The sequence below is a fragment of the Eretmochelys imbricata genome, chromosome 2, assembly GCF_965152235.1.
Source record: "Eretmochelys imbricata isolate rEreImb1 chromosome 2, rEreImb1.hap1, whole genome shotgun sequence".
Taxonomy (NCBI): Eukaryota; Metazoa; Chordata; order Testudines; family Cheloniidae; genus Eretmochelys; species Eretmochelys imbricata.
In genome coordinates, this window is record NC_135573.1 from 832,330 (window position 1) to 855,395 (window position 23,066).

General features: G+C 51.3%; 1 protein-coding gene and 1 long non-coding RNA gene across 9 annotated transcripts in view; one reads left to right on the forward strand and one right to left on the reverse strand.

The window, feature by feature from the left end:
- The window catches only part of NRBP2 (nuclear receptor binding protein 2), a 56,774-nt gene extending 39,915 nt beyond the window's left edge, over nt 1-16,859 (reverse strand). For 4 of the 8 annotated variants that reach the window (XR_013345055.1, XR_013345056.1, XM_077809589.1 and 1 more), the window contains exon 1: nt 16,655-16,858. Coding sequence is in view for 5 of the 8 variants with exons in the window: in XM_077809589.1 (XP_077665715.1) it covers nt 16,655-16,765 (111 nt within the window). In the remaining 3 variants the exon portion in view is untranslated. Of the gene's footprint in view, nt 1-16,654 lie in introns of all 8 variants that reach the window. The other 4 variants (XR_013345054.1, XM_077809590.1, XM_077809588.1 and 1 more) reach the window with 2 other exon arrangements.
- LOC144260817 (uncharacterized) overlaps nt 1-23,066 on the forward strand; it is a 142,946-nt gene that overhangs the window by 1,266 nt on the left and 118,614 nt on the right. The window lies entirely within an intron of this gene.

Consider the following 23,066-nt stretch of genomic DNA (forward strand, 5'->3'; position numbering starts at 1 on the left):
TTACTGAACCCGGGCCTGGTTGCTGCTGGCTCCACCGGCAGAAGGGTTACACCAGCCTTCTGCCTCCCTCAGTGATGTGGAGGATGTGGAAGGATTGGAGAGAGTCCAGTGGAGGGCAACAAAAATGATTAGGGGATTGGAACACATGAGTTATGAGGAGAGGCTGAGGGAACTGGGGATGTTTAGTCTACAGAAGAGAAGACTGAGGGCGGATTTGATAGCTGCTTTCAACTACCTGAAAGGGGCTTCCAAAGAGGATGGCTCTAGACTGTTCTCAGTGGTAGCAGATGACAGAACAAGGAGTAATGGTCTCAAGTTGCAGTGGGGAAAGTTTAGGTTGGATATTAGGAAAAACTTTTTCACTAGGAGGGTGGTGAAACACTGGAATGGGTTCCCTAGGGAGGTGGTGGAATCTCCTTCCTTAGAAGTTTTTAAGGTCAGGCTTGACAAAGCCCTGGCTGGGATGATTTAATTGGGGATTGGTCCTGCTGTGAGCAAGGGGTTGGACTAGATGACCTGAGGTCCCTTCCAACCCTGATATTCTATGATTCTATGGGGCCTGTCACATCAGGGCTGGCTGTGCCCTCATCCCAGCCAGCCACTCTCCCCCTGCGACGGGTCTGTCACTGTGGGGCTGGCTCTGCCCTCGTCCCAGCCAGCCGCCCTCCTTCGGCGTCGGGACCTGTCGCACCAGGGCTGGATCTGCCCTCGTCCCAGCCAGCCACCCTCACTCAGCGATGGGGTCTGTCACGGTGGGGCTGTTGCTGCCCTCATCCCAGCCAGTCAGCCACCCTCCCTCAGTGACGGGGCCTGTCACTCTGGGGCTCACCTCAATGATCCGAGTGAACATTGGCAGAGCCAGGGATTTGTTATTGTCAGCAGCACGGAGCATTTCCAGCTCCCACAGGCTTCAGCTTTAGCTCTGGGGAATACTGTGACAAAGCTTGGCTGAGGGAGCTGGACCTGGGGCTCAGTAAAGCAACTCACAATATCTTAACTGGAAAATTAATTCTAAATGGCCTAGAGACAAGCAACGCCATCGGACGGAGAACTGGATACAAGGCTGTAAACAAGAGCCTGGGTACACAGCAATACTGGCTCTGTGGGAGGTGTCAAGGGGTGCCCACAGGGATGGAGGCTAGAGCTGCTCTTATATAGCAGCCTCATTAATGGCATCATAGGTCATGTCTTCTAGACCTTTGGTCATTTTTGTTGATCTCCTTTGGACTTCTCCAATTTGTCACACTTTGGGAAAGAAGTGAGTGCCCAGAACGGACACAGTACTGCAGCTGAGGCCTCTCACCAGTGCTGAGTAGAGTGGAAGCAGCCGGGGAGCTACACACAGAGTAAGGATAAAACAAAATATTGAACAGCTGTCTCCTTCCAGGAGCACAGCCTGCCCTGTGCCCTGCTTCCAGAAACACTCAGTCTGTGACCATGAAGGGGGAAAAAAATCGGTCTGTAATTTAAATACTGCGTCATGGCGCAGAGAGAAGGTTACAATGGTCATCTTTTTAATCTCTTTTCCCAACATTTCAGGGCCTCACTTTGTAAGTTCACTGTTCTGCTAATATGCATTTTTATCTGGAATTAGAGATGCAGCCAGATTAATAGGCTTCACATTCCAGAGCAGGAGGTGGCAGGAGAGTCCCCTTGTTTACAGCTCTGGAAAGATCCTGGTTGGGAACTTGCATTCAGTTGTGAGCCTCTAATGCTGAGCAACTCCCTCGAGTCAAAAAGGGGTTTAAGAGCTCCTGTGGGCTCAGCCAGCCCTGACCCACTGCAACTGCAAGGCTTGTCAATGCTGGAGAAGGGCAGGCCCTCAGAAGGGGGATCTCAGCTCAAGCTGGGAGGCCTTCAGGAGCAAACAGCTAATTTGGAGCTCCCTGGCCCCAGGGACCAGGGGCTGCCTCCTGGGGAAGTGGCTTGAGAACACCAGCCAGCCAAGCTCTCTGAGGAAATGAAGGGACCTGCTTTTCTTTATTTTTCTTTTTGGAACGCTGGACTCAGGCTATGTCTATGCTACCACGTAAGTTGACCTACGCTACGCAGCTCCAGCTACATGAATAACGTAGCTGGAGTCGACGTACCTTAGGTCGAGTTACTGCGGGGGGCGACGGTAGAGTCGTCTTACCTTACTCTTCTCATCGGGGGTAGAGTACAGGGGTCGACTGGAGAGCGATCTGCACTAGACCCACTAAATCTCACAGCCTCAATCCCTGCCATTGTGTAGACCTGCCCTGCCTTGGTAGTTTGGACACAAAAGTGATGAGGACCTCAGACTCCACCCACCCCCATGGCCCTTACTCTGCGTGAGACTGCAGAGTCAAGGCCCTGGAGGTATTTTTCCTTTTTCTGTTGGATTACTCTAACCACCCCCCGTCCCCCGCGACAGGTGCAGTCGTCATCCAGGGAGTAGGGTGGCCACTCGTATGTTCCCGGAATGCTGGTTCTGGTAGTTCTGGAATTGGCGTGACTCTGCCCCTCTCAGTGTGACCTCACATACAGCATGCGGGCGAGGTGCACGGAGGGCACCATTTCGGAGATCACGCCGCTCCGTCCCCACCGGCGTGATCTCACACTCCATCCAACACTACATAACACCATGTCTGGTTCTGTCTCAGGACCAGACAAGGGAGAAACCTCCCAAAAGGCAGGCTGTCCAGTTTATAACCAGACAAATGGCCTCCCTATTAGGGAGGGCGGCTGGCGGGGACGAGGGCAGAGCCAGCCCCGGTGTGACGGGCCCCGTCGCTGAGGCAGGGCTGCCTGTTAGGATGCAGGCAGAGCCAGGCCCATATTTACTTTGTGAGCCCTGGTTGCAAACAGCCTCTGTTAGGATCCCCAAAGCTGCTCAAGCTGTGCTGGCCGGGACGGTGTGTGGGGGGGTGCGGGAGGAGAGGGCAATACTGGGAGCGGGAGCTGCCTGGTACGAGTCTGCATGGCTCCTGTTGAACAGCTCCTCACCACCTCTATCCATCTCCCTTTGTTACTTCCCAGCATCGTCCCCATTTTCTGGGAGTCGCTTGCTCTGTGTTTATTCATCCCAGGTTCAAATGTATGAATGAACGTGGCACCTCGAATGAGTCAGGGGAGGTGCTGATGGTGTAGAGCACCCCTGCTGCCTTTCCCCAGACAGGGCATCCTGCCCATTCCCCGTAGTGTTCCCAGCCGCACCCCTGTGGCTCTCACTATTGCAACCCTGGGCTATTCTGCAGCAGCTTCAGCTGAGTGCAGCTGTGAGCCATCCAGGCAACCAGAGACCTAGAGGCCAGGACCATAAGCCAGGGACCCACACTCCTATCTGTGCTAGTGAAACTGACGAAGATGGGGCCAGGGAATGATCCCAAAGCCTTCTTCACCACCTCTGATCTAAGCCCCCTAGCCTGCAGGCAGGACCAGGAAAAGCCACTAAAATTTAAAGTTACGGCCTACAATTTTAACACCATTTTCAGTACACCACGAAAGGAGCCCGGCATAACATCAACATAGAAGCATTACAGCCTGGGAAAGGCAAGACCCGAAGGCACATGACCGTGGGGGAAAGGGTCCGTCAGTAACCTGGCTGCTGCAAGGTCAGCCTCTGGAAGATGTTGGGGGAGACAACAGGAGTACAGGGTATTAACGGGCCCTGGAGATACCGTGAACAGCTTTGAGGGAAAGCGAGGAAGTGTGAACGAGGAGTGAGAAGGTAGATCAAAAGTTTGGGAGAGTTTGACCCTGAACCTGTGTGTCCACAGGCAGGGCAGGGAGGAGCAGGGCTGGAGAAGGGGGCCAAAGACCCACTGTGGCCCCAAAGCAGGTGCTGAGCTGGGAGAGGGGGGAGTGCTGGAAAGCCCCCAGGCAAGCCTGAGAGCATGGTGGCTCTGATAAGCCTACAGAGCAACTCCACCCCAATCTTAGGCGAGACAAGAGGCAGTTCTCTGTACTGTCACATGAGCCCAGAAGCAGCCTGGTCCCTGCGATAACCCCCAGCTCCTGCCTCAGCCCATGGATGTGGTGCTCCTTGACAGCTGTCTCCTGCCTCCCCCTCTGGCCGTGCTGCCAGGACTTGTTCCACCCCTCTGCAGTGAGCTCCGCTTCTATCAATGGCTCTGCAATAACCCCAGGACCTAGGTGCCTCTCTGTGAGGCTGCACAGCCCAGAGATAGGGCAGCCACTGCCAAATCCTAGAAACAGCCTCCAGGGGAGGGACTCTAGAGGGCCCAGCATGCCCTCCGGAGTAGCATGGAGGAAAAGGGGGTTTCACAGACATTCCACGCTGGAACCCAAGGGAGAAAGCTAATCCATCAACCAGGAGAAGATGGAATTAATCCCTCCAGATGCCTCCCTGAGCAGCCCGTTGCTATGACATACGGAACCTTGACCTCAAACTGTTTCAGGAGACACTTCTGAGGCCTCATCAGCCTAGGCATGCAGCATGGTAAAGTCCCGTCAACACTACACATTACCAATGTGTAAATGAGCAAATGAGGCACCCATTTTCCAAAAAAAAAAAGCATACAGGGACTGCCACACTAGGTCATATGCTGAGGTAATTCCCAACCTGCGCCTGCCTCGGCAACCAACAGTTCCAGCTGCTTCAAAGGAAGATGAAAAAAACTCTGAAGTGGGCAATTATGGAATAATCCTTTTCTGAATCCTGCCCAGCTCTGGGTCACAATTATACCTTGAGGCATAGAGTTCCACAGGCTAGCTAGGGACTGTTTAAAAAGATTGAGATTGATCTTGGTAATTACCACACGGTACGGCTACCTCCACCCTCTAGCAAAGCAACAGACCAAATCTGTAATGGCCATTGAGAAAGCAGAAACAAGCAGCAATATTAGCCAGGCTGGCCTGCTCTGTGTGGTCACATTACACAGTCAGCAGGCGAAGAGACAACACAAGAAGGAAAATATTTTGATTTCAGTGAAGCATTTGATCCTGCATCTCATGAAAACATTCTCAGCAATAATTCAGATTGGCTTGGATACAGCATGGTCATGCAAGTGCAAGGTCCCAAATAAAGGGTAATAAAAACCAGCATAAAGAAAAGGAGTACTTGTGGCACCTTAGAGACTAACCAATTTATTTGAGCATAAGCTTTCGTGAGCTACAGCTCACTTCATCACATGCATAAAGTGGAAAATACAGTGAGGAAATTTATATACACACAGACCATGAAAAAATGGGTGTTTATCATACACATTGTAAGGAGAGTGATCACTTAAGATGAGCTATTACCAGCAGGAGAGTGGGGTGGGAGGAGAGAAAACCTTTTGAAGTGATAATCAAGGTGGGCCGTTTCCAGCACATTTCCAGGAGTTAACAAGAACGTCTGAGGAACAGTGGGGGGAGGAGGGGGGGGAGGAATAAACAAGGGGAAATAGAAAAGGAGTACTTGTGGCACCTTAGAGACTAACCAATTTATTTGAGCATGAGCTTTCGTGAGCTACAGCTCACTTCATCAGATGCATCTGATGAAGTGAGCTGTAGCTCACGAAAGCTCATGCTCAAATAAATTGGTTAGTCTCTAAGGTGCCACAAGTACTCCTTTTCTTTTTGCGAATACAGACTAACACGGCTGTTACTCTGAAACCTGTCATTATGCAAGGGGAAATAGTTTTACTTTGTATAATGACTTAACCACTCCCAGTCTCTATTCAAGCCTAAGTTAACTGTATCCAATTTGCAAATTAATTCCAATTCAGCAGTCTCTTGTTGGAGTCTGTTTTCGAAGTTTTTTGTTGAAGAATAGTCACTTTTAGATCAGAAATTGAATGACCAGAAAGATTGAAGTGTTCTCCGACTGATTTTTGAATGTCTGATGTCTGATTTGGGTCCATTTATTCTTTTACGTAGAGACTGTCCAGTTTGACCAATGTACATGGCAGAGGGGCATTGCTGGCATATGATGGCATACATCACATTGGTGGATGTGCAGGTGAACGAGCCTCTGATAGTGTGGCTGATGTTATTAGGCCCAGTGATGGTGTCCCCTGAATAGATATGTGGACACAGTTGGCAACGGGCTTTGTTGCAAGGATAGGTTCCTGGGTTAGTGGTTCTGTTGTGTGGTTGCTGGTGGGTATTTGCTTCAGGTTGGGGGGCTGTCTGTAGGCAAAAAACCAGCATGGTATTGAGCTGAGGGGAGGTGTCTAATGGGGACCAGCAGGGATCGGAGTTAGCTCTGTTGTGATTTAACATCTCCACTAATGATCGGGAAGAAGAGGGGTAAACAGCCTGTTGGTGACATTCACACACAGGCAGCACAGAACTGGGAGGAGCAGCGAATCCAGTGAGGCCACTGAAATAGCAGGGTTAGAGCCAAGGCCAGGAAATAACAGGATGGGATTCAACCTTCGGCAACGCATCCCAAACACCAAGCACCCGAACCGCAGTGGGACGGAGACGCTGGAGAGCAGGAGAGTCCGAGAGAGGGAGCAGGGTGGGCCTATGCTGCAGTTAGACCCCCGTTGGCTCTGGCTCCCGGGGTTCAGGCTCAGTTGAATTGCAGTGTAGTGGGTTTGGGCTGCAGCCCGAGCCTGGAACACTCCCCCTCAAAGGGTCTTTGAGCCTGGCCTCCAGCCCGAGTCTGAACAGCTACACTGCAATGAAACAGCCCCTTCGCCTGAGCTAGCAGGCACGGGCCAGCCGTGGGTGTCTAACTGCGGTGCAGATGTACCCCCGAAGGCCTTCCCTCTTGGGGCAGGGAGGGGTGCGTATCTGTCTGGCTCTGAGGAAACACCCCCACCCTAAAGCTCAGCTCCAGGCTTTCAATCCAGAGCAGGGGGGCAGAGTCCCTCACTATCCAGTTTTGGGGAGCCCCCAAACCCCTCAATTTCCAGATGGGAAAGTAACATCCAGAGGCTGACGGGAAAGAGGAGCCATCTTCCAGTGGGGCTGGGGCAGCTCCCAGTGATAACCCCACTGCTCACCTCCATCCTTCCCCTTGGTGCAGAGTGGGAGGACTGGGACCTTCCCTCTTTATATCCTTTCTCCCTGTGCCCCCAGCTGCCGCAGGAGACCTCTCTATTGCCTGGTGGCTGCTGGGAGAAGGGGACTGCGCCTCACTCTCTCCCTTACTGCTGAAACACAGGGGGCATGGATTTGCCTGCTCTCCTCCCTTTCGCCTGCTGGTAGGGACCCATGAAGTGGAGGTGGAGTGAGGGGAAATGTTCCCCGTGCAGTGCAGTACAGCACAGCAGCCCCGGCTTTGGGACAAGGACTGGCCAGGGAGCCCCCAGCTGAGGAAACTGGGGTGGCTCCGGGGGCACTGCGAGGGATCTGGCATTGTGGAGACAGCTCTGGGATGGGTGTTCGGAGATGTGGTTAAACAGGGTCTGGGCCCAGCTAAGCACTGTCAGAATCCCAGCTCCCACATAGAGCCAGGCCCAAGCGAGGAGCCTGCCAAGGGCCAAATCCTAGGGTGACCAGATGTCCCATTTTTAAAGGGACAGTCCTGTTTTTTGGGACATTTTCTTGTATAGGGGCCTATTACCCCCCATCCCCTGTCCCGTTTTTTCACAGTTGCTGTCTAACCACCCTACCCTGGTGGGGAAGGATGATCCCACCTTGGGATGTCATAGAATCATAGAATATCAGGGTTGGAAGTGACCTCAGGAGGTCATCTAGTCCAACCCCCTGCTCAAAGCAGGACCAATCCCCAATTAAATCATCCCAGCCAGGGCTTTGTCAAGCCTGACCTTAAAAACTTCTAAGGAAGGAGATTCCACCACCTCCCTAGGTAACGCATTCCAGTGTTTCACCACCCTCCTAGTGAAAAAGTTTTTCCTAATATCCAACCTAAACCTCCCCCACTGCAACTTGAGACCATTACTCCTTGTCCTGTCCTCTTCTACCACTGAGAATAGTCTAAAACCATCCTCTCTGGAACCACCTCTCAGGTAGTTGAAAGCAGCTATCAAATCCCCCCTCATTCTTCTCTTCTGCAGACTAAACAATCCCAGTTCCCTCAGAGACTAACCAATTTCTTTTTGAGAATACAGACTAACACGGCTGTTACTCTGAAACCAGTTCCCTCAGCCTCTCCTCATAAGTCATGTGTTCCAGACCCCTAATCATTTTTGTTGCCCTTCGCTGGACTCTCTCCAATTTATCCACATCCTTCTTGTAGTGTGGGGCCCAAAACTGGACACAGTACTCCAGATGAGGCCTCACCAATGTCGAATAGAGGGGAACGATCACGTCCCTCGATCTGCTCGCTATGCCTCTACTTATACATCCCAAAATGCCATTGGCCTTCTTGGCAACAAGGGCACACTGCTGACTCATATCCAGCTTCTCGTCCACTGTCACCCCTAGGTCCTTTTCCGCAGAACTGCTGCCTAGCCATTCGGTCCCTAGTCTGTAGCTGTGCATTGGGTTCTTCTGTCCTAAGTGCAGGACCCTGCACTTATCCTTATTGAACCTCATCAGATTTCTTTTGGCCCAATCCTCCAATTTGTCTAGGTCCCTCTGTATCCTATCCCTACCCTCCAGTGTATCTACCACTCCTCCCAGTTTAGTATCATCCGCAAATTTGCTGAGAGTGCAATCCACACCATCCTCCAGATCATTTATGAAGATATTGAACAAAATCGGCCCCAGGACCAACCCCTGGGGCACTCCACTTGACACCGGCTGCTAACTAGACATGGAGCCATTGATCACTATCCGTTGAGCCTGACAATCTAGCCAACTTTCTACCCACCTTATAGTGCATTCATCCAGCCCATACTTCCTTAACTTGCTGACAAGAATACTGTGGGAGACCGTGTCAAAAGCTTTGCTAAAGTCAAGAAACAATACATCCACTGCTTTCCCTTCATCCACAGAACCAGTAATCTCATCATAGAAGGCGATTAGATTAGTCAGGCATGACCTTCCCTTGGTGAATCCATGCTGACTGTTCCTGATCACTTTCCTCTCATGTAAGTGCTTCAGGATTGATTCCTTGAGGACCTGCTCCATGATTTTTCCGGGGACTGAGGTGAGGTTGACTGGCCTGTAGTTCCCAGGATCCTCCTTCTTCCCTTTTTTAAAGATTGGCACTACATTAGCCTTTTTCCAGTCATCTGGGACTTCCCCCGTTCGCCACGAGTTTTCAAAGATAAAACTGGACTTTGGCTGCCTAGAGCCGACCACGTCTTGTGTGGCATGGAGCCCCTTTGAGCCTGTCCCTTACGCTCTAACTTTCCCTGGCTGTGTCAGCCAGGCTCCAAACATCCCGATCACACCCCAGTGTCGCAGGCCCCTTCTTCCACAGGGTCCCATCTCCCCTTTTCCTGCTGCTGCCCTGCAGGACTCTTGGCTTCCCCCCAGCTCAGAACTCTGCCGACAGGAGTTAGGGTGGCTGAGAGCTTCCCCGGCACGCTACAGCTGGGGAGCCTGTGCTCAAACCCATGCTGGCGACGGCACCCAGGATACAGGACGCAGGCCTGGGCACCAGGCACCAGAGGTGAGGACCTCCTGACCTGGCTCTGGGAAGGACAGCAACAAAGATTGGCCCAAGAGGTTAAGCGCTAATGGTATTTGGCAAACCAGAGGGGACCTGGGGGATTAGTGAGGCTGACACACAGGGGTAGGACGACTGTGGGGAGCCCTGCCAGAGCCTGAAGGATACACTGCCGGGAATGCTGCTGCCCATAGGCGCCATCTCCATGGGTGCTCTGGGGCTGAAGCACCCATGGGGAAAAAATGGTGGGTCTGGAGCACCCACTGGCAGTCACAGAGCCAGAGACGACCAGGGTGGGCAGGGACCTCAGGAGGCATCTAGTTCAGCCCCCTGCTCAAAGCAGGACCAATCCCCAGTTTTTGCCCCAGATCCCTAAATGGCCCCCTCAAGGATTGAACTCGCAACCCTGGGTTTAGCAGGCCAATGCTCAAACCACTGAGCTATCCCCCCTCATCAGCTACCCCCAGCACCTCCTACCCGCCAGCGGGCCCTGCGGATCAGTGCCTCCCCGTCCCTCCCCGTGCCGGCCACCCGCCACGATCAGCTGTTTCATGGCATGCAGGAAGCTGGGGGGGAGGGGGGAGAAGGGAGGACATGGCGCCCTCGGGGGAGGGGGCAGGAAGAGGCGGGGTGGGGCCTTGGGGCAGAGCCAGGGGTCGAGCACCCCCCAGCAGTTTGAAAACTTGGCGCCTGTGTTTCTGCCCTGACCCCGGGGCTGAGGAGATAGACCAGGCAGATCCTTATCCTTTCCTTTGAGAGGGGCCGTGCAGGAAGCCTGGGGCTGGCCAGACCCAGGATGGTGGGCGCTTTCCTGCTTTGCTGGAAGGCGAGGTGTTTTCGTCTGAGGGAAAATCATAGTTTTAATCCCAGGTGTGGTTTATGTGGGCACCTGTGGCTCCCGCAGGAGCTGCCAGCCAGCCCCGCGATCAGGGGCAGTCTGAACAGCGCACAGCAGGGAGGTAAAGCCTGCAGAGAAACTGGGGAAGAACCAGGGCAGGGCTCAGTGCCTGGGAGAGGGGCAGGGCTCCAGGATGGTGCCTAGGGGAGGGTCAAAGTCCTTGCAACAGTGCCCAGCTGGGGAGGGCAGGCTCCTATGGTGCCCAGGGTGAGGTAGGCCCGGTGCCCAGGGTGAGGTAGGCCCAGTGCCCAGGGAACAGCGCCCCTAGGACCATGCCCTGGGAAGCTGGGAATGAACCTGGATTCATTCTGTCCTCACTTTGGTACCAAAGCCCGTGTTTCACACCCTGGCAGAGTCTGCTGCATTAACAGACAGATGGACAGCAGCAGGCTCAGTCTGTCTGCCCCGGTACACAGACCTGCCCGAAACAGGCTTTGCCAACGCACTGATTAAAAGGCCACGCTGGCTAGAGCGTACTACTGCTCCACCGCTCCCCTCGGAGAGCAGCACCCACTGTAGCAAAAGCAGCAAAGTCTGAGATAAACTGCCCATGTCTGCCCGGCCTCGGGATGAACACCCCTCTCAGGGACTGATAACGCCAGCCAAGGTCCTGCGGCATGACTACGCAGAGCACAAGGCAAACACCCCCTGCAGCCCCCTTATCGGAGCTGGAGCCAGCTGGGCTGGACAGGAGAGATCACAGGGCCAGCCGCAGGTACTGAGGGAGGGGACTCTGGAAGCCAGGCGAGGAGATCAGAGGGTGGCCAGGGTCAAGGAAACCCCAGGTGCTATTAGGGCATCTCACGGAACCCGCAGAACAGCTACCTCGCTTTGGGGTGAGCACTGGCTTACGGGCCTGCGTAAGGGAGGGGCACCACTTTCAGGGGGGAGCTGCCATTTTGCGTTCCGTTCGCAGGCACGATGTTGGAGTCAGTCGCTGGGCACACCTGCTCACACGCACTCCTTTGGTGTCGGTGCTGAGCGTGTTCAGGCCCCTCTATTAACCCCTTATGCTCCCTTTCATCCAACTCCTGTGCCAAACAACAGGCTTTATACATGCCCCCTTCCCCCACCACTGTTAGGGAAAGCTTCCCTTGTCCCGCACTCCAGTGCCATTTGCCTCTGCACAAACACGCCTCCTTCACTACACTGAAACCCTCATGTAAGGGGCCATGAAAGCAGACGCTCCCTTGTGGGGAGTTCTCTGGAAACACCTACTCAGTGTGCCATGGCAGTCAAAAAAAAAAAAGCTAAGAGAATGTTAGGAACCATTAGGAAAGGAATGGATAATAAGACAGAAAATATCGTAATGCCACTATATCAATCCATGGTACACCCACACCTTGAATACTGTGTGCTGTTCTGGTTGCCACATCTCAAAAAAAAAAAAAAAAAAAGGTTAGAAAAGGTATAATAATTGGAAAAGGTATAAATAATGGCAACAACAATGATTAGGGTATGGAACAGCTTCATAGAATATCAGGGTTGGAAGGGACTTCAGGAGGTCATCTAGTCCAACCCCCTGCTCAAAACAGGACCGATCCCCCACTAAATCATCCCAGCCAGGGCTTTGTCAAGCAGGGCCTTAAAATCCTCTAAGGATGGAGATTCCACCACCTCCCTAGGAAACCCATTCCAGTGCTTCCATATGAGGAGAAATTAAAAGAGACAACTAACAGGGGGATATGATAGAGGGGTTGGCTCGCTTGATAATTGCCCTGTTCTGTTCACTTCCTCTAGGGCACCTGGCATTGGCCACTGTCGGCAGACAGGATACTGAGCTAGGTGGACCACTTGTCTGACCCACTATGGCCGTTCTTATATTCCCATCCTGTACCACAGAATCTCTATGGACAGAAAGTCCATGCTTGAATAATAAGAGTACAGCAGTGGGAATATGCTACTGACCACCTGCCCAGGATCATGACAGTGATTGTGAAATATAAGGGAGATTCCAGAGACTAATCCTGCATCTTGGCGGGGGTTAGAACAGATGACCCTGGTAGTCCCTTCTGACCCTATGGTTCCATGATTCTGTGACTACTAAACCAGCCAATGCAATAATAATGGGGGATTTCAACTACCCTCCTATTGACTGGGTACATGGCATCTCAGAGCACAAGGCAGACATACAATTTCTAGACACCATTCATGGCTGCTTCTTGGAGCAGCAAGTCCTGGAGCCCACAAGAAAAGAGGCAATTCTTGGTTTAATCCTAAATGAAGCACAGGATCTGAGCCAAGAGATAACTACAGCTGAACTGCTCAGTAATAGTGACCATAATTAATTAAATCTGGCGTCTTTTTTGGTGGGGGGATACCAAAAAAACTCACCACAGTAACATTTAACTTTAAAAAGAGGAATTAACTCAAGAACGAGGATGCTAGTTAGACAGTAATTAACAAGAGCAGTCAAAGGTACAATGCCTGCAAACTGCCTGGAGACCGCTTAAAAACACCTCATAGAGGCTCAGACTAAACGTACATCCCAAATCAAAAAAAGAGGACCAAAAAATGCCACCACAGCTAAATGGCAGAGTAATGGAGGCTGTTAGAGGCAAATAGGCATCCCTTAAAATTTGGAAGTCAAATCCTAATGACGAAAATAGAAAGGAGCAGAATCTCCGGTAAGTAAAATGTAAAAGTATAAGGCAGGCTAAAAAAGAATTTGAAAAGCAACTTGCTAAAGATAACAATAGTAAAAAAAATTGTATTTAAGTCCATCAGAAGCAGGAAGCCTGCCAAACAGCCAGTGGGGCCACTGGACGAGAAAGGTGGCAAGGGAGCACTCAAGGAAGATAAGGCCATTGTAGGGCAGCTTCATGAACTCTTTGCATTGATACCCACATCTGAGCCATTCTTTTTCGGTGACAGATCTGAAGTACTGTCCCAAATTGCTGTCTCACTAGAAGAGGTTTTGAAACAACTTGATAAACTAAACAGTAATAAGTGACCAGGACCAGATGGGATTCACCCAAGAGTTCCAAAGGAACTCAGATATGAAATTGCACAACTTCTAACTGTGGTATGTTACAAATCACTGGAAACAGCCTCAGTACCAGATGACTGGAAGGTAGCTACTGTGACACCAATTTTTCAAAAGGGCTCCAGACGCGATCCTGGCAATTACAGGCTAGTAAGCCTAATGTCAATTCTGGGCAAATTGGTAGAAACTATAATAAAGAACAGAATTATCAGACACATAGATAAACATGATTTATAAGGGAAAAGTCGACATGGCTTTTGGAAAGGGAAATCATGCCTCACCAATCTCCTAGAATTCTTTGAAGGAGTCAACAAGCATGTGAATAAGAGGGATTCAGCTGATACAGTCTACTTGGATTTTCAGAAAATCTTTGACAAGGTCCCTCACCAAAGGCTCTTAAGCAAAGTAAGCTGTCATGGGATAAGAGGGAAGGTCCTTTCATGGATCAGGAACTGGTTGGAAGATAGGAAACAATGAGTAGGAATAAATTATCAGTTTTCACAATGGAGAGAGGGGAACAGGTGGGTCCCCCAAGAATCTGTACTGGGACCAGTGCTTTTCAACATAGTCATAGAATCATAGAATCTCAGGGTTGGAAGGGACCTCAGGAGGTCATCTAGTCCAACCGCCTGCTCAAAGCAGGACCAATCCCCAACTAAATCATCCCAGCCAAGGCTTTGTCAGGCCTGAACTTAAAAACCTCAAAGGAAGGAGATTCCACCACCTCCCTAGGTAACCCACTCCAGTGCTTCACCACCCTCCTAGTGAAAAAGTTTTTCCGAATATCCAACCTAAACCTCTCCCACTGCAACTTGAGACCATTACTCCTTGTTCTGTCATCTGCCACCACTGAGAACAGTCTAGATCCATAATCTTTGGAACCCCCTTTCAGGTAGTTGAAAGCAGCTATCAAATCCCCCCTCATTCTTCTCTTCCGCAGACTAAACAATCCCAGTTCCCTCAGCCTCTCCTCATAAGTCATGTGTCCCAGTCCCCTAATCATTTTTGTTGCCCTTCGCTGGACGCTTTCCAATTTTTCCACATCCTTCTTGTAGTGTGGGGCCCAAAACTGGACACAGTACTCCAGATGAGGCCTCACCAATGTCGAATAGAGGGGAACGATCACGTCCCTCGATCTGATGGCAATGCCCCGACATATACATCCCAAAATGCCATTGGCCTTCTTGGCAACAAGGGCACACTGCTGACTCCTATCCAGCTTCTCATCCACTGTAACCCCTAGGTCCTTTTCTGCAGAACTGCTGCCGAGCCATTCGGTCACTAGTCTGTAGCGGTGCATGGGATTCTTCTGTCCTAAGTGCAGGACTCTGCACTTGTCCTTGTTGAACCTCATCAGATTTCTTTTGGCCCAATCCTCTAATTTGTCCAGGTCCCTCTGTATCCTATCCCTACCCTCCAGCGTATCTAACTCTCCTCCCAGTGTAGTGTCCTCTGCAAACTTGCTGAGGGTGCAATCCACGCCATCCTCCAGATCATTAATGAAGATATTGAGCAAAACCAGCCCCAGGACTGACCCTTGGGGTACACCGCTTGATATCGGCTGCCAACTAGACATGGAGCCATTGATCATTACCCGTTGAGCCCGACAATCTAGCCAGCTTTCTATCCACTATAGTCCATTCATCCAGCTCATACTTCTTTAACTTACTGCCAAGAATACTGTGGGAGACCGTGTCAAAAGCTTTGCTAAAGTCAAGGAATAACACGTCCACTGCTAGTTATCCCTAGCCTGATTCTTGCTTGCATATTTATACCTGCCTCTGGAAATTTCCACTATACACATCCGATGAAGTGGGTATTCACCCACGAAAGCTTATGCTCCAATATGTCTGTTAGTCTAGAAGGTGCCACAGGGCTCTTTGCCGCTTTTACAGATCCCGACTAACACGGCTACCGCTCTGATACTTGAAAATGGCAGATGAAATTCAATGTTAATAAATACAACGTAATGCACATTGGAAAACATAATCCCAACTATACATATAAAACGATGGGGTCTGAATTAGCCGTTACCACTCAAGGAAGAGATCTTGGTATCACAGTTTAGAGTTCTCTGAAAACTTCCACTGCGTGTGCAGAAGCAGTCAGAAAGGCTAACTGTATATCAGGAACTATTAAAAAGGGATAAAAATGAGAACAAATATAATGCCACTGTATAAAGTCATGGTGTGTCCACATGAGTCACCACATGGTGTGTCGGGTCACCCCATCTCAAAAAGGATATAGTGGAGCTGGAAAAGGTTCAGCGAAGGGCAACAAAGATGATCAAGGTCATGGAACAGCTTCCACATGAGGAGAGACTAAAAAGATTAGGGCTGTTCATCTTAGAGGAAAGACAACTTAGGGGAATATGACAGAAGTCTACAAACTGGTGAATGATGTGGGAGAAGGGTTGTTTACAGAGGCCTGCAAATCCGCAAATATCCGCTTTATATCCGCGGACCATTTTTGCAGATCATGATCAGTTGCAGATTCAGATTCTGGACCCATGAAGGGCTCTAGTTATTTACCTCTTCACAAATACAAAAGCCAAGAGTCACTCAATTAAATTAACAAGCAGCCGGTTTAATATAAACAAAAGGAAATATTTTTTCCGCTGAATGCACAACTAACCTGTGGATCTCATTCCCAGGGGATGCTGTCATCGCCAAAAGTATAACTGGTTCAAAAAAGAACTGGCTAACTTAAGGGAGGCTAGGGCCATCAATGGACATTAGCCAGAATGGGCAGGGATGCAGCCCCATGCTCTGGGTGTCCCTAAATCTCTGACTGCCAGAAGCTGGGAGTGGAAAACAGGGGTGGGCCACTCCATAATTGCTCTGTTCTGTTCACTCACCCTGAAGCTCTGGGTACCAGCCACTGTCAAAGGCAGGATACTGGGCCACATGGACCAGGGTCTGACCCAGGACAACAGCTCTTACGATCTTATCCTCCTGGCTCTCCCGTTTTCACAGCCAGCCCTCCTCACCAGACGGCTTATTCTCCCCCCGCCGCTCTCGGACCCCAGACCTGCCCCTTTGGCCTAGATGAATGCATGCGACTGGGGGAGGGCAAGAAGGAGCCAAGTCTCCCTGGGCAGAGCGCGCAGCGCCCCGGCCGAGTGGCAGAGCAGGAGGCCCGGCGCAGCGGGAAGGAGCCGCGCCCCGGCCATCTCCATCAGCGGGGGCAGCAGCCGGGCCAGCCCGTAACCCCGCGTGCTGGGGCCCCGCGCTCCCCAGCCCGGCTCGGTGCGGGATGCGCCCCGCGCTCCCCAGCCCGGCTCCCGGCTCAGCCCCGCGCCCCGGCCGGCCCCGCAGCCCCCGCGCCCCACCTGCTCCCGCCGCTTCTGCCAGCGCCCGCAGGGGCTCTCCTCCAGCACCTCGCTCTCCTCCTCGCTCTCCTCCTCCTTCTCCGCCGGCAGCGCGGCCTCCAACCCCGACATGCCCGGCTGCGGCTCCCGCCCCGAGCCCGCCCGCGGACGACCCGCAGCGCCGAGCGCCCCGGTCCCGCTTCCCCGGCTCCAGGGCCGGCGGCGCAGGGCACAGCCCGGGCGTACCTGACACGCCCCGGGGGCCGGCCCGGGCCGCCCCCCGGCCGCCTCCGGGGGCCCCGCACCGCTCGGGAGGCTGGACTCGGAGCCGCCTTCGGGAAGGTTACGGGCAGCTCCGTGTCACGCCCCGGCCCCGGGGGAGCGGCTTCAAGGCTCGCCGCCCTCCTGTCGCCGCGGGGGCCGGGTTCTCATTGGGCCGGGTCTGGCGCCAGCTCCCGGCGCTTGCCCCGGCTCCCCGCGGGCTCCCGGGGCCCTCCCGCCGCAGCCCGAGCCCCCGGGGCGCTTGCACGCGGCGCCAGGCGGCTTCCCGGGGAGCTGGGCTCCAGCTGTCGCCTTCCCAGCCGCCCGGAGTCCCGCGTGTGGCTCTCAGCCGCCTTCTCTCAGGCCTGCCCTGCAGCAGCGCTGGGCGTGTAAACGCACACGCTGCCCCTTGGCGGGTGAGGGATCCCCTGCCCCTGCCCCCAGGCCCGAGGCTGCGGGGAAGTGGGCACCGCGCTCCTGTCTTCTCGGGCCCCCAGTCTGCGAAGGGCCGGGCGGAGGCGAGAGCAAGGGAGGGCACGGGGTACCGGAGACTCCCGGCCAAGGAGGGAGAGAGCCTGCCCCGGAGGGACCCAACGGTGTCAGCAGGGAACAGGACAAAGATCCGGTGTCCCTTTCTCTCCCTGGCAGGCAGCACCCACCGTGAAGTCACAGACCGCCCCTAAGGCTAGAATGAGGATTTTACTGTTCGTTAAGGAAGGGATTTGCAGGGGAGAGGTGGTGTATTGGAACCAGCGCTCAAGGTGCAGAGCTATCCATTTAAATGTCAGGGGTTCTCCTGTCTGGCTTGCAGCCCAGGCACCTCTGTTGGGAAAGATGCCGTCTGGGCCCAGAAGCAGGCTGCCTGGAAAGAGCCGGCCCGGAACAAGGTAGGGTGAGCTGGGCATCGCTGCCTTTAGGGAGCCGCCTTCTCTGTCTGTTCACCCTCATTGAAACAAAATCTTAAGAACAAAACCCCAAAGTTACAGTCACGGTTGGTTTCAGATCAGCAGCCGTGTGAGTCTGTATCCGCAAAAAGAACAGGAGGACTTGTGGCCCCTTAGAGACGAACCAATTTATTTGAGCATCAGCTTTCGTGAGCTACAGCTCACTTCATCGGATTATTCACAGATACAAACCAAAACCATCCGAACCCTCCTGCCCTGGACTCTTTGTCCTGAAAACTAGGAGGTCGGCCCGGTATGGGGAGCCCCGCTAGGGCCCACCGCTCCCCCGAACTCATTCATGTTCCTCTGCCATTGCCAGCAGCTGAACAACTGCACAACCTGTGCGGCCCTCATTGTCTCTCTCGGTGTCTTTGGGTCCCTGTGTGGTAAGGGTCTGGATTTTAAGAAATGCAAGTAGTGTTACATTGTAACCATCCAGAAAGAGTCTTTCAGAGCATCTCCACTCGACCAAATTAAATCGGACTAATTTCCATCCGCACCCAGCCGCCGTAGCAACTACATCACTGCTGCACGCCCCTACCTCGCTCCTTGTGTTCGTGGTGCGCTCCCGCACCAGGAACACGTGCACCGAACATACCATCAGTGAGGAGCATTGCATGAAGCCTTCCTGACACTTTTCCTCAATGGCCTCTGAAGCCTCTTTCCTCTTTGCAGCTGGTAAATGGCGAGCTGGCTGCATAATGGGCCACATTCCCCCAGTGTCAGTCTTATGCTGGACCAGTGCAGGACAGCCAATGTATTTAGTGGATCAAGTGCCACTCTCGATTCCTAACCAGAAAAGTCTTAGCCCATCCTGCTGTTCCTCACTTAAATATACAGCACTGTGCTGGGGCAGCTCCAGCTGAAACTCGGGAAGCTCACTTTCACTCTCTTGCTTAGGCCTTGTCTATATGAGCACTTCCTGCATGGCAGGCGGGGGTGTAAATCTGCCTTGGACTAGCCTGCCACCCACTGACTGCCAGTGTCCCTGCATTAGAAGTTCCCTTGGCCCTTTGATCTGCTCCCATTTCAAAGTGCAGTAGATCAAAGCTCACAAGGAACTTTCAGTGCGGGGCAGGAGGAAGCACACAGATAGTAAGCACGCATCAGGCTAGCGGGAGGTGGGCTGTTCGGCTAAACTAGCCCCTGTAGTTTTCTCCTTTACCAACATGTGCAAAATGGGAACTACTGGATCTAGTAACTGTGATTGCTGTTTGTCCTCTCTGCAGTCTGTAAGAAACATTCAGCAAACGAACAAAGTCTATCCCTACTTCAGATCCACAAGCACTTTAACAGATTTAATAATTTTATTAAGATGATGTTAAAATTAAAAAAAAATGGTACAGATTTTAAGCGTAGAAGTTTCTGGTAGCTAATTCCCCCGAGGCCCTGAGTCTCAAAGTAGGTCTCAGCCTCTCCCCACCTTTCCCTTGCTGGAGAGCAATCGCAGCCTGTTGCTGTTCTGGTTTTTGCCCCTGGAGGCAAGCGCTGCAAACCAATTGACAAGAAATAATTTGTTTCACCTGGGCCATGTCTTTAAATTGAATTTCTACAGACTGAATTTGTAAGACACCTTCATTACTTAGTTGTTAGCCTTAAAGAAATCCAGACTGGTTATTAGCTCATCCACTTTCTCGGTTAGCCGGACTTCCTGCCTGAAATCCAGAGGCCCAATTTCCAAACCCCGTTTTTCCAATTTGGAGGCATTTGCATATTCTCCAGAGTGTCTCCATTTGAGACTAATTAGGGGATTCCTTTTTCAGTCCCTTATTCCCCAGCAGCATCAGCATGGCCGGGCTAATCACTGTTGTTTGAGCCTGAGTCCACTGTTCTTGTGCAGCTCCCCTTACACATTCAATAGCCAACTCCTGTGTTTACTGATTAACTGCCCAGGTCTGAACTAAACCTGTCAGGCTGCTCCTTGTGCTTCCAGGCTGTGCCCCTGCTGCGCTGTGCCCCTCTCCTGTTTCCTGAACTTGATGAGGGACTTTTATAGATTCCAAGGCCAGAGGGGACCATTGTGATCATCTGCTCTGACCTCCTGTGTCACACAGGCCAGAGAACTCCCCCAAAATAATTCCTAGAGCAGAGCTTTTAGAAAGACATTCAATCTTGATCTGACAATTGTCAGTGATGGAGAATCCACCATGACCCTGGGTATATTGTGCCAATTGTTGATTACTTTCACCATTAAAATTTTGCATTATTTCCTGTCCGAATCTGTGTAGCTCCAACTTCCAGCCATTGGATTATGTTAGACCTTCCTCTGCTACATTGAAGAGCCCTTTATTAAATATTTGTTCCCCACATAGATACTGACAGACTGTGATCAAGCCACCCCTTAACCTTCTCTTTGTTAAGCTAAGTAGATACAGCTTCTTGAGTCTACCACTGTACGGTAGATTTTAACAATCTGTTCCAGTCACTCAAACAGGTCGTGAACCAGATTAGATTTCCCTTTTGCATCATGCATATTACCACAGAGCTCAGAGTAACAGCCGTGTTAGTCTGTATTCGCAAAAAGAAAAGGAGTACTTGTGGCACCTTAGAGACTAACCAATTTATTTGAGCATAAGCTTTCCTGAGCTACAGCTCACTTCATCGGATGCATACTGTGGAAAGTGTAGAAGATCTTTTTATATACACACAAAGCATGAAAAAATACCTCCTCCCACCCCACTCTCCTGCTGGTAATAGCTTATCTAAAGTGATCACTCTCCTTACAATGTGTATGATAATCAAGGTGGGCCATTTCCAGCACAAATCCAGGTTTTCTCACACACCCCCCACCCCACACACAAACCCACTCTCCTGCTGGTAATAGCTTATTTAAAGTGACCACTCTCCTTACAATAAAAAGAAAAGGAGTCCTTGTGGCACCTTAGAGACTAACCAATTTATTTGAGCATGAGCTTTCGTGAGCTACAGCTCACTTCATCAGATGAAGTGAGCTGTAGCTCACGAAAGCTCATGCTCAAATAAATTGGTTAGTCTCTAAGGTGCCACAAGGACTCCTTTTCTTTTTGCGAATACAGACTAACACGGCTGTTACTCTGAAACCTCTCCTTACAATGTTTATGATAATCAAGGTGGGCCATTTCCAGCACAAATCCAGGGTTTAACAAGAACGTCTGGGGGGGGGGGGTAGGAAAAAACAAGGGGAAATAGGTTACCTTGCATAATGACTTAGCCACTCCCAGTCTCTATTCAAGCCTAAGTTAATTGTATCAAATTTGCAAATGAATTCCAATTCAACAGTTTCTCGCTGGAGTCTGGATTTGTCTCTCTCAAACCAGAGAGATTGAATGTACATTGGTCAAACTGGACAGTCTCTACGTAAAAGAATAAATGAACACAAATCAGATGTCAAGAATTATAACATTCATAAACCAGTCGGAGAACTGGTTCTCCCTCAGGGAACGGATGGGTAGGATCCCCTGGGGGACTAACATGAATGGGAAAGGAGTCCAGGAGAGCTGGCTGTATTTCAAGGAATCCCTGTTGAGGTTACAGGGACAAACCGATGTGTCGAAAGAATAGTAAATATGGCTGGCGACCAGCTTGGCTTAACGGTGAAATCCTAGCGGATCTTAAGCATAAAAAAGAAGCTTACAAGAAGTGGAAGGTTGGACATATGACCAGGGAAGAGTATAAAAATATTGCTCGGGCATGTAGGAATGAAATTAGGAGGGCCAAATCGCACCTGGAGCTGCAGCTAGCGAGAGATGTTAAGAGTAACAAGAAGGGTTTCTTCAGGTATGTTGGCAACAAGAAGAAAGCCAAGGAAAGTGTGGGCCCCTTAATGAATGAGGGAGGCAACCTAGTGACGGAGGATGTGGAAAAAGCTAATGTACTCAATGCTTTTTTTGCCTCTGTCTTCACGAACAAGGTCAGCTCCCAGACTGCTGTGCTGGGCTTCACAACATGGGGAATAGATGGCCAGCCCTCTGTGGAGAAAGAGGTGGTTAGGGACTATTTAGAAAAACTGGACATGCACAAGGCCATGGGGCCGGATGAGTTGCATCCGAGAGTGCTAAAGGAACTGTGATTGCAGAGCCATTGGCCATTATCTTTGAAAACTCGTGGCGAACGGGGGAAGTCCCGGATGACTGGAAAAAGGCTAATGTAGTGCCAATCTTTAAAAAAGGGAAGAAGGAGGATCCTGGGAACTACAGGCCAGTCAGCCTCACTTCAGTCCCCGGAAAAATCATGGAGCAGGTCCTCAAAGAATCAATCCTGAAGCACTTACATGAGAGGAAAGTGATCAGGAACAGTCAGCATGGATTCACCAAGGGAAGGTCATGCCTGATTAATCGCCTTCTATGATGAGATTACTGGTTCTGTGGATGAAGGGAAAGCAGTGGATGTATTGTTTCTTGACTTTAGCAAAGCTTTTGACACGGTCTCCCACAGTATTCTTGTCAGCAAGTTAAGGAAGTATGGGCTGGATGAATGCACCATAAGGTGGGTAGAAAGTTGGCTAGATTGTCGGGCTCAACGGGTAGTGATCAATGGCTCCATGTCTAGTTGGCAGCCGGTGTCAATGGAGTGCCCCAGGGGTCGGTCCTGGGGCCGGTTTTGTTCAATATCTTCATAAATGATCTGGAGGATGGTGTGGATTGAACTCTCAGCAAATTTGCGGATGATACTAAACTGGGAGGAGTGGTAGATACGCTGGAGGGCAGGGATAGGATACAGAGGGACCTAGACAAATTGGAGGATTGGGCCAAAAGAAATCTGATGAGGTTCAGTAAGGATAAGTGCAGGGTCCTGCACTTAGGACGGAAGAACCCAATGCACAGCTACAGACTAGGGACCGAATGGCTAGGCAGCAGTTCTGCGGAAAAGGACCTAGGGGTGACAGTGGACGAGAAGCTGGATATGAGCCAGCAGTGTGCCCTTGTTGCCAAGAAGGCCAAGGGCATTTTGGGATGTATAAGTAGGGGCATAGTGAGCAGATCGAGGGACGTGATCGTCCCCCTCTATTCGACATTGGTGAGGCCTCATCTGGAGTACTGTATCCAGTTTTGGGCCCCACACTACAAGAAGGATGTGGATAAATTGGAGAGAGTCCAGCGAAGGGCAACAAAAATGATTAGGGGTCTGGAACACATGACTTATGAGGAGAGGCTGAGGGAACTGGGATTGTTTAGTCTGCAGAAGAGAAGAATGAGGGGGGATTTGATAGCTGCTTTCAACTACCTGAGAGGTAGTTCCAGAGAGGATGG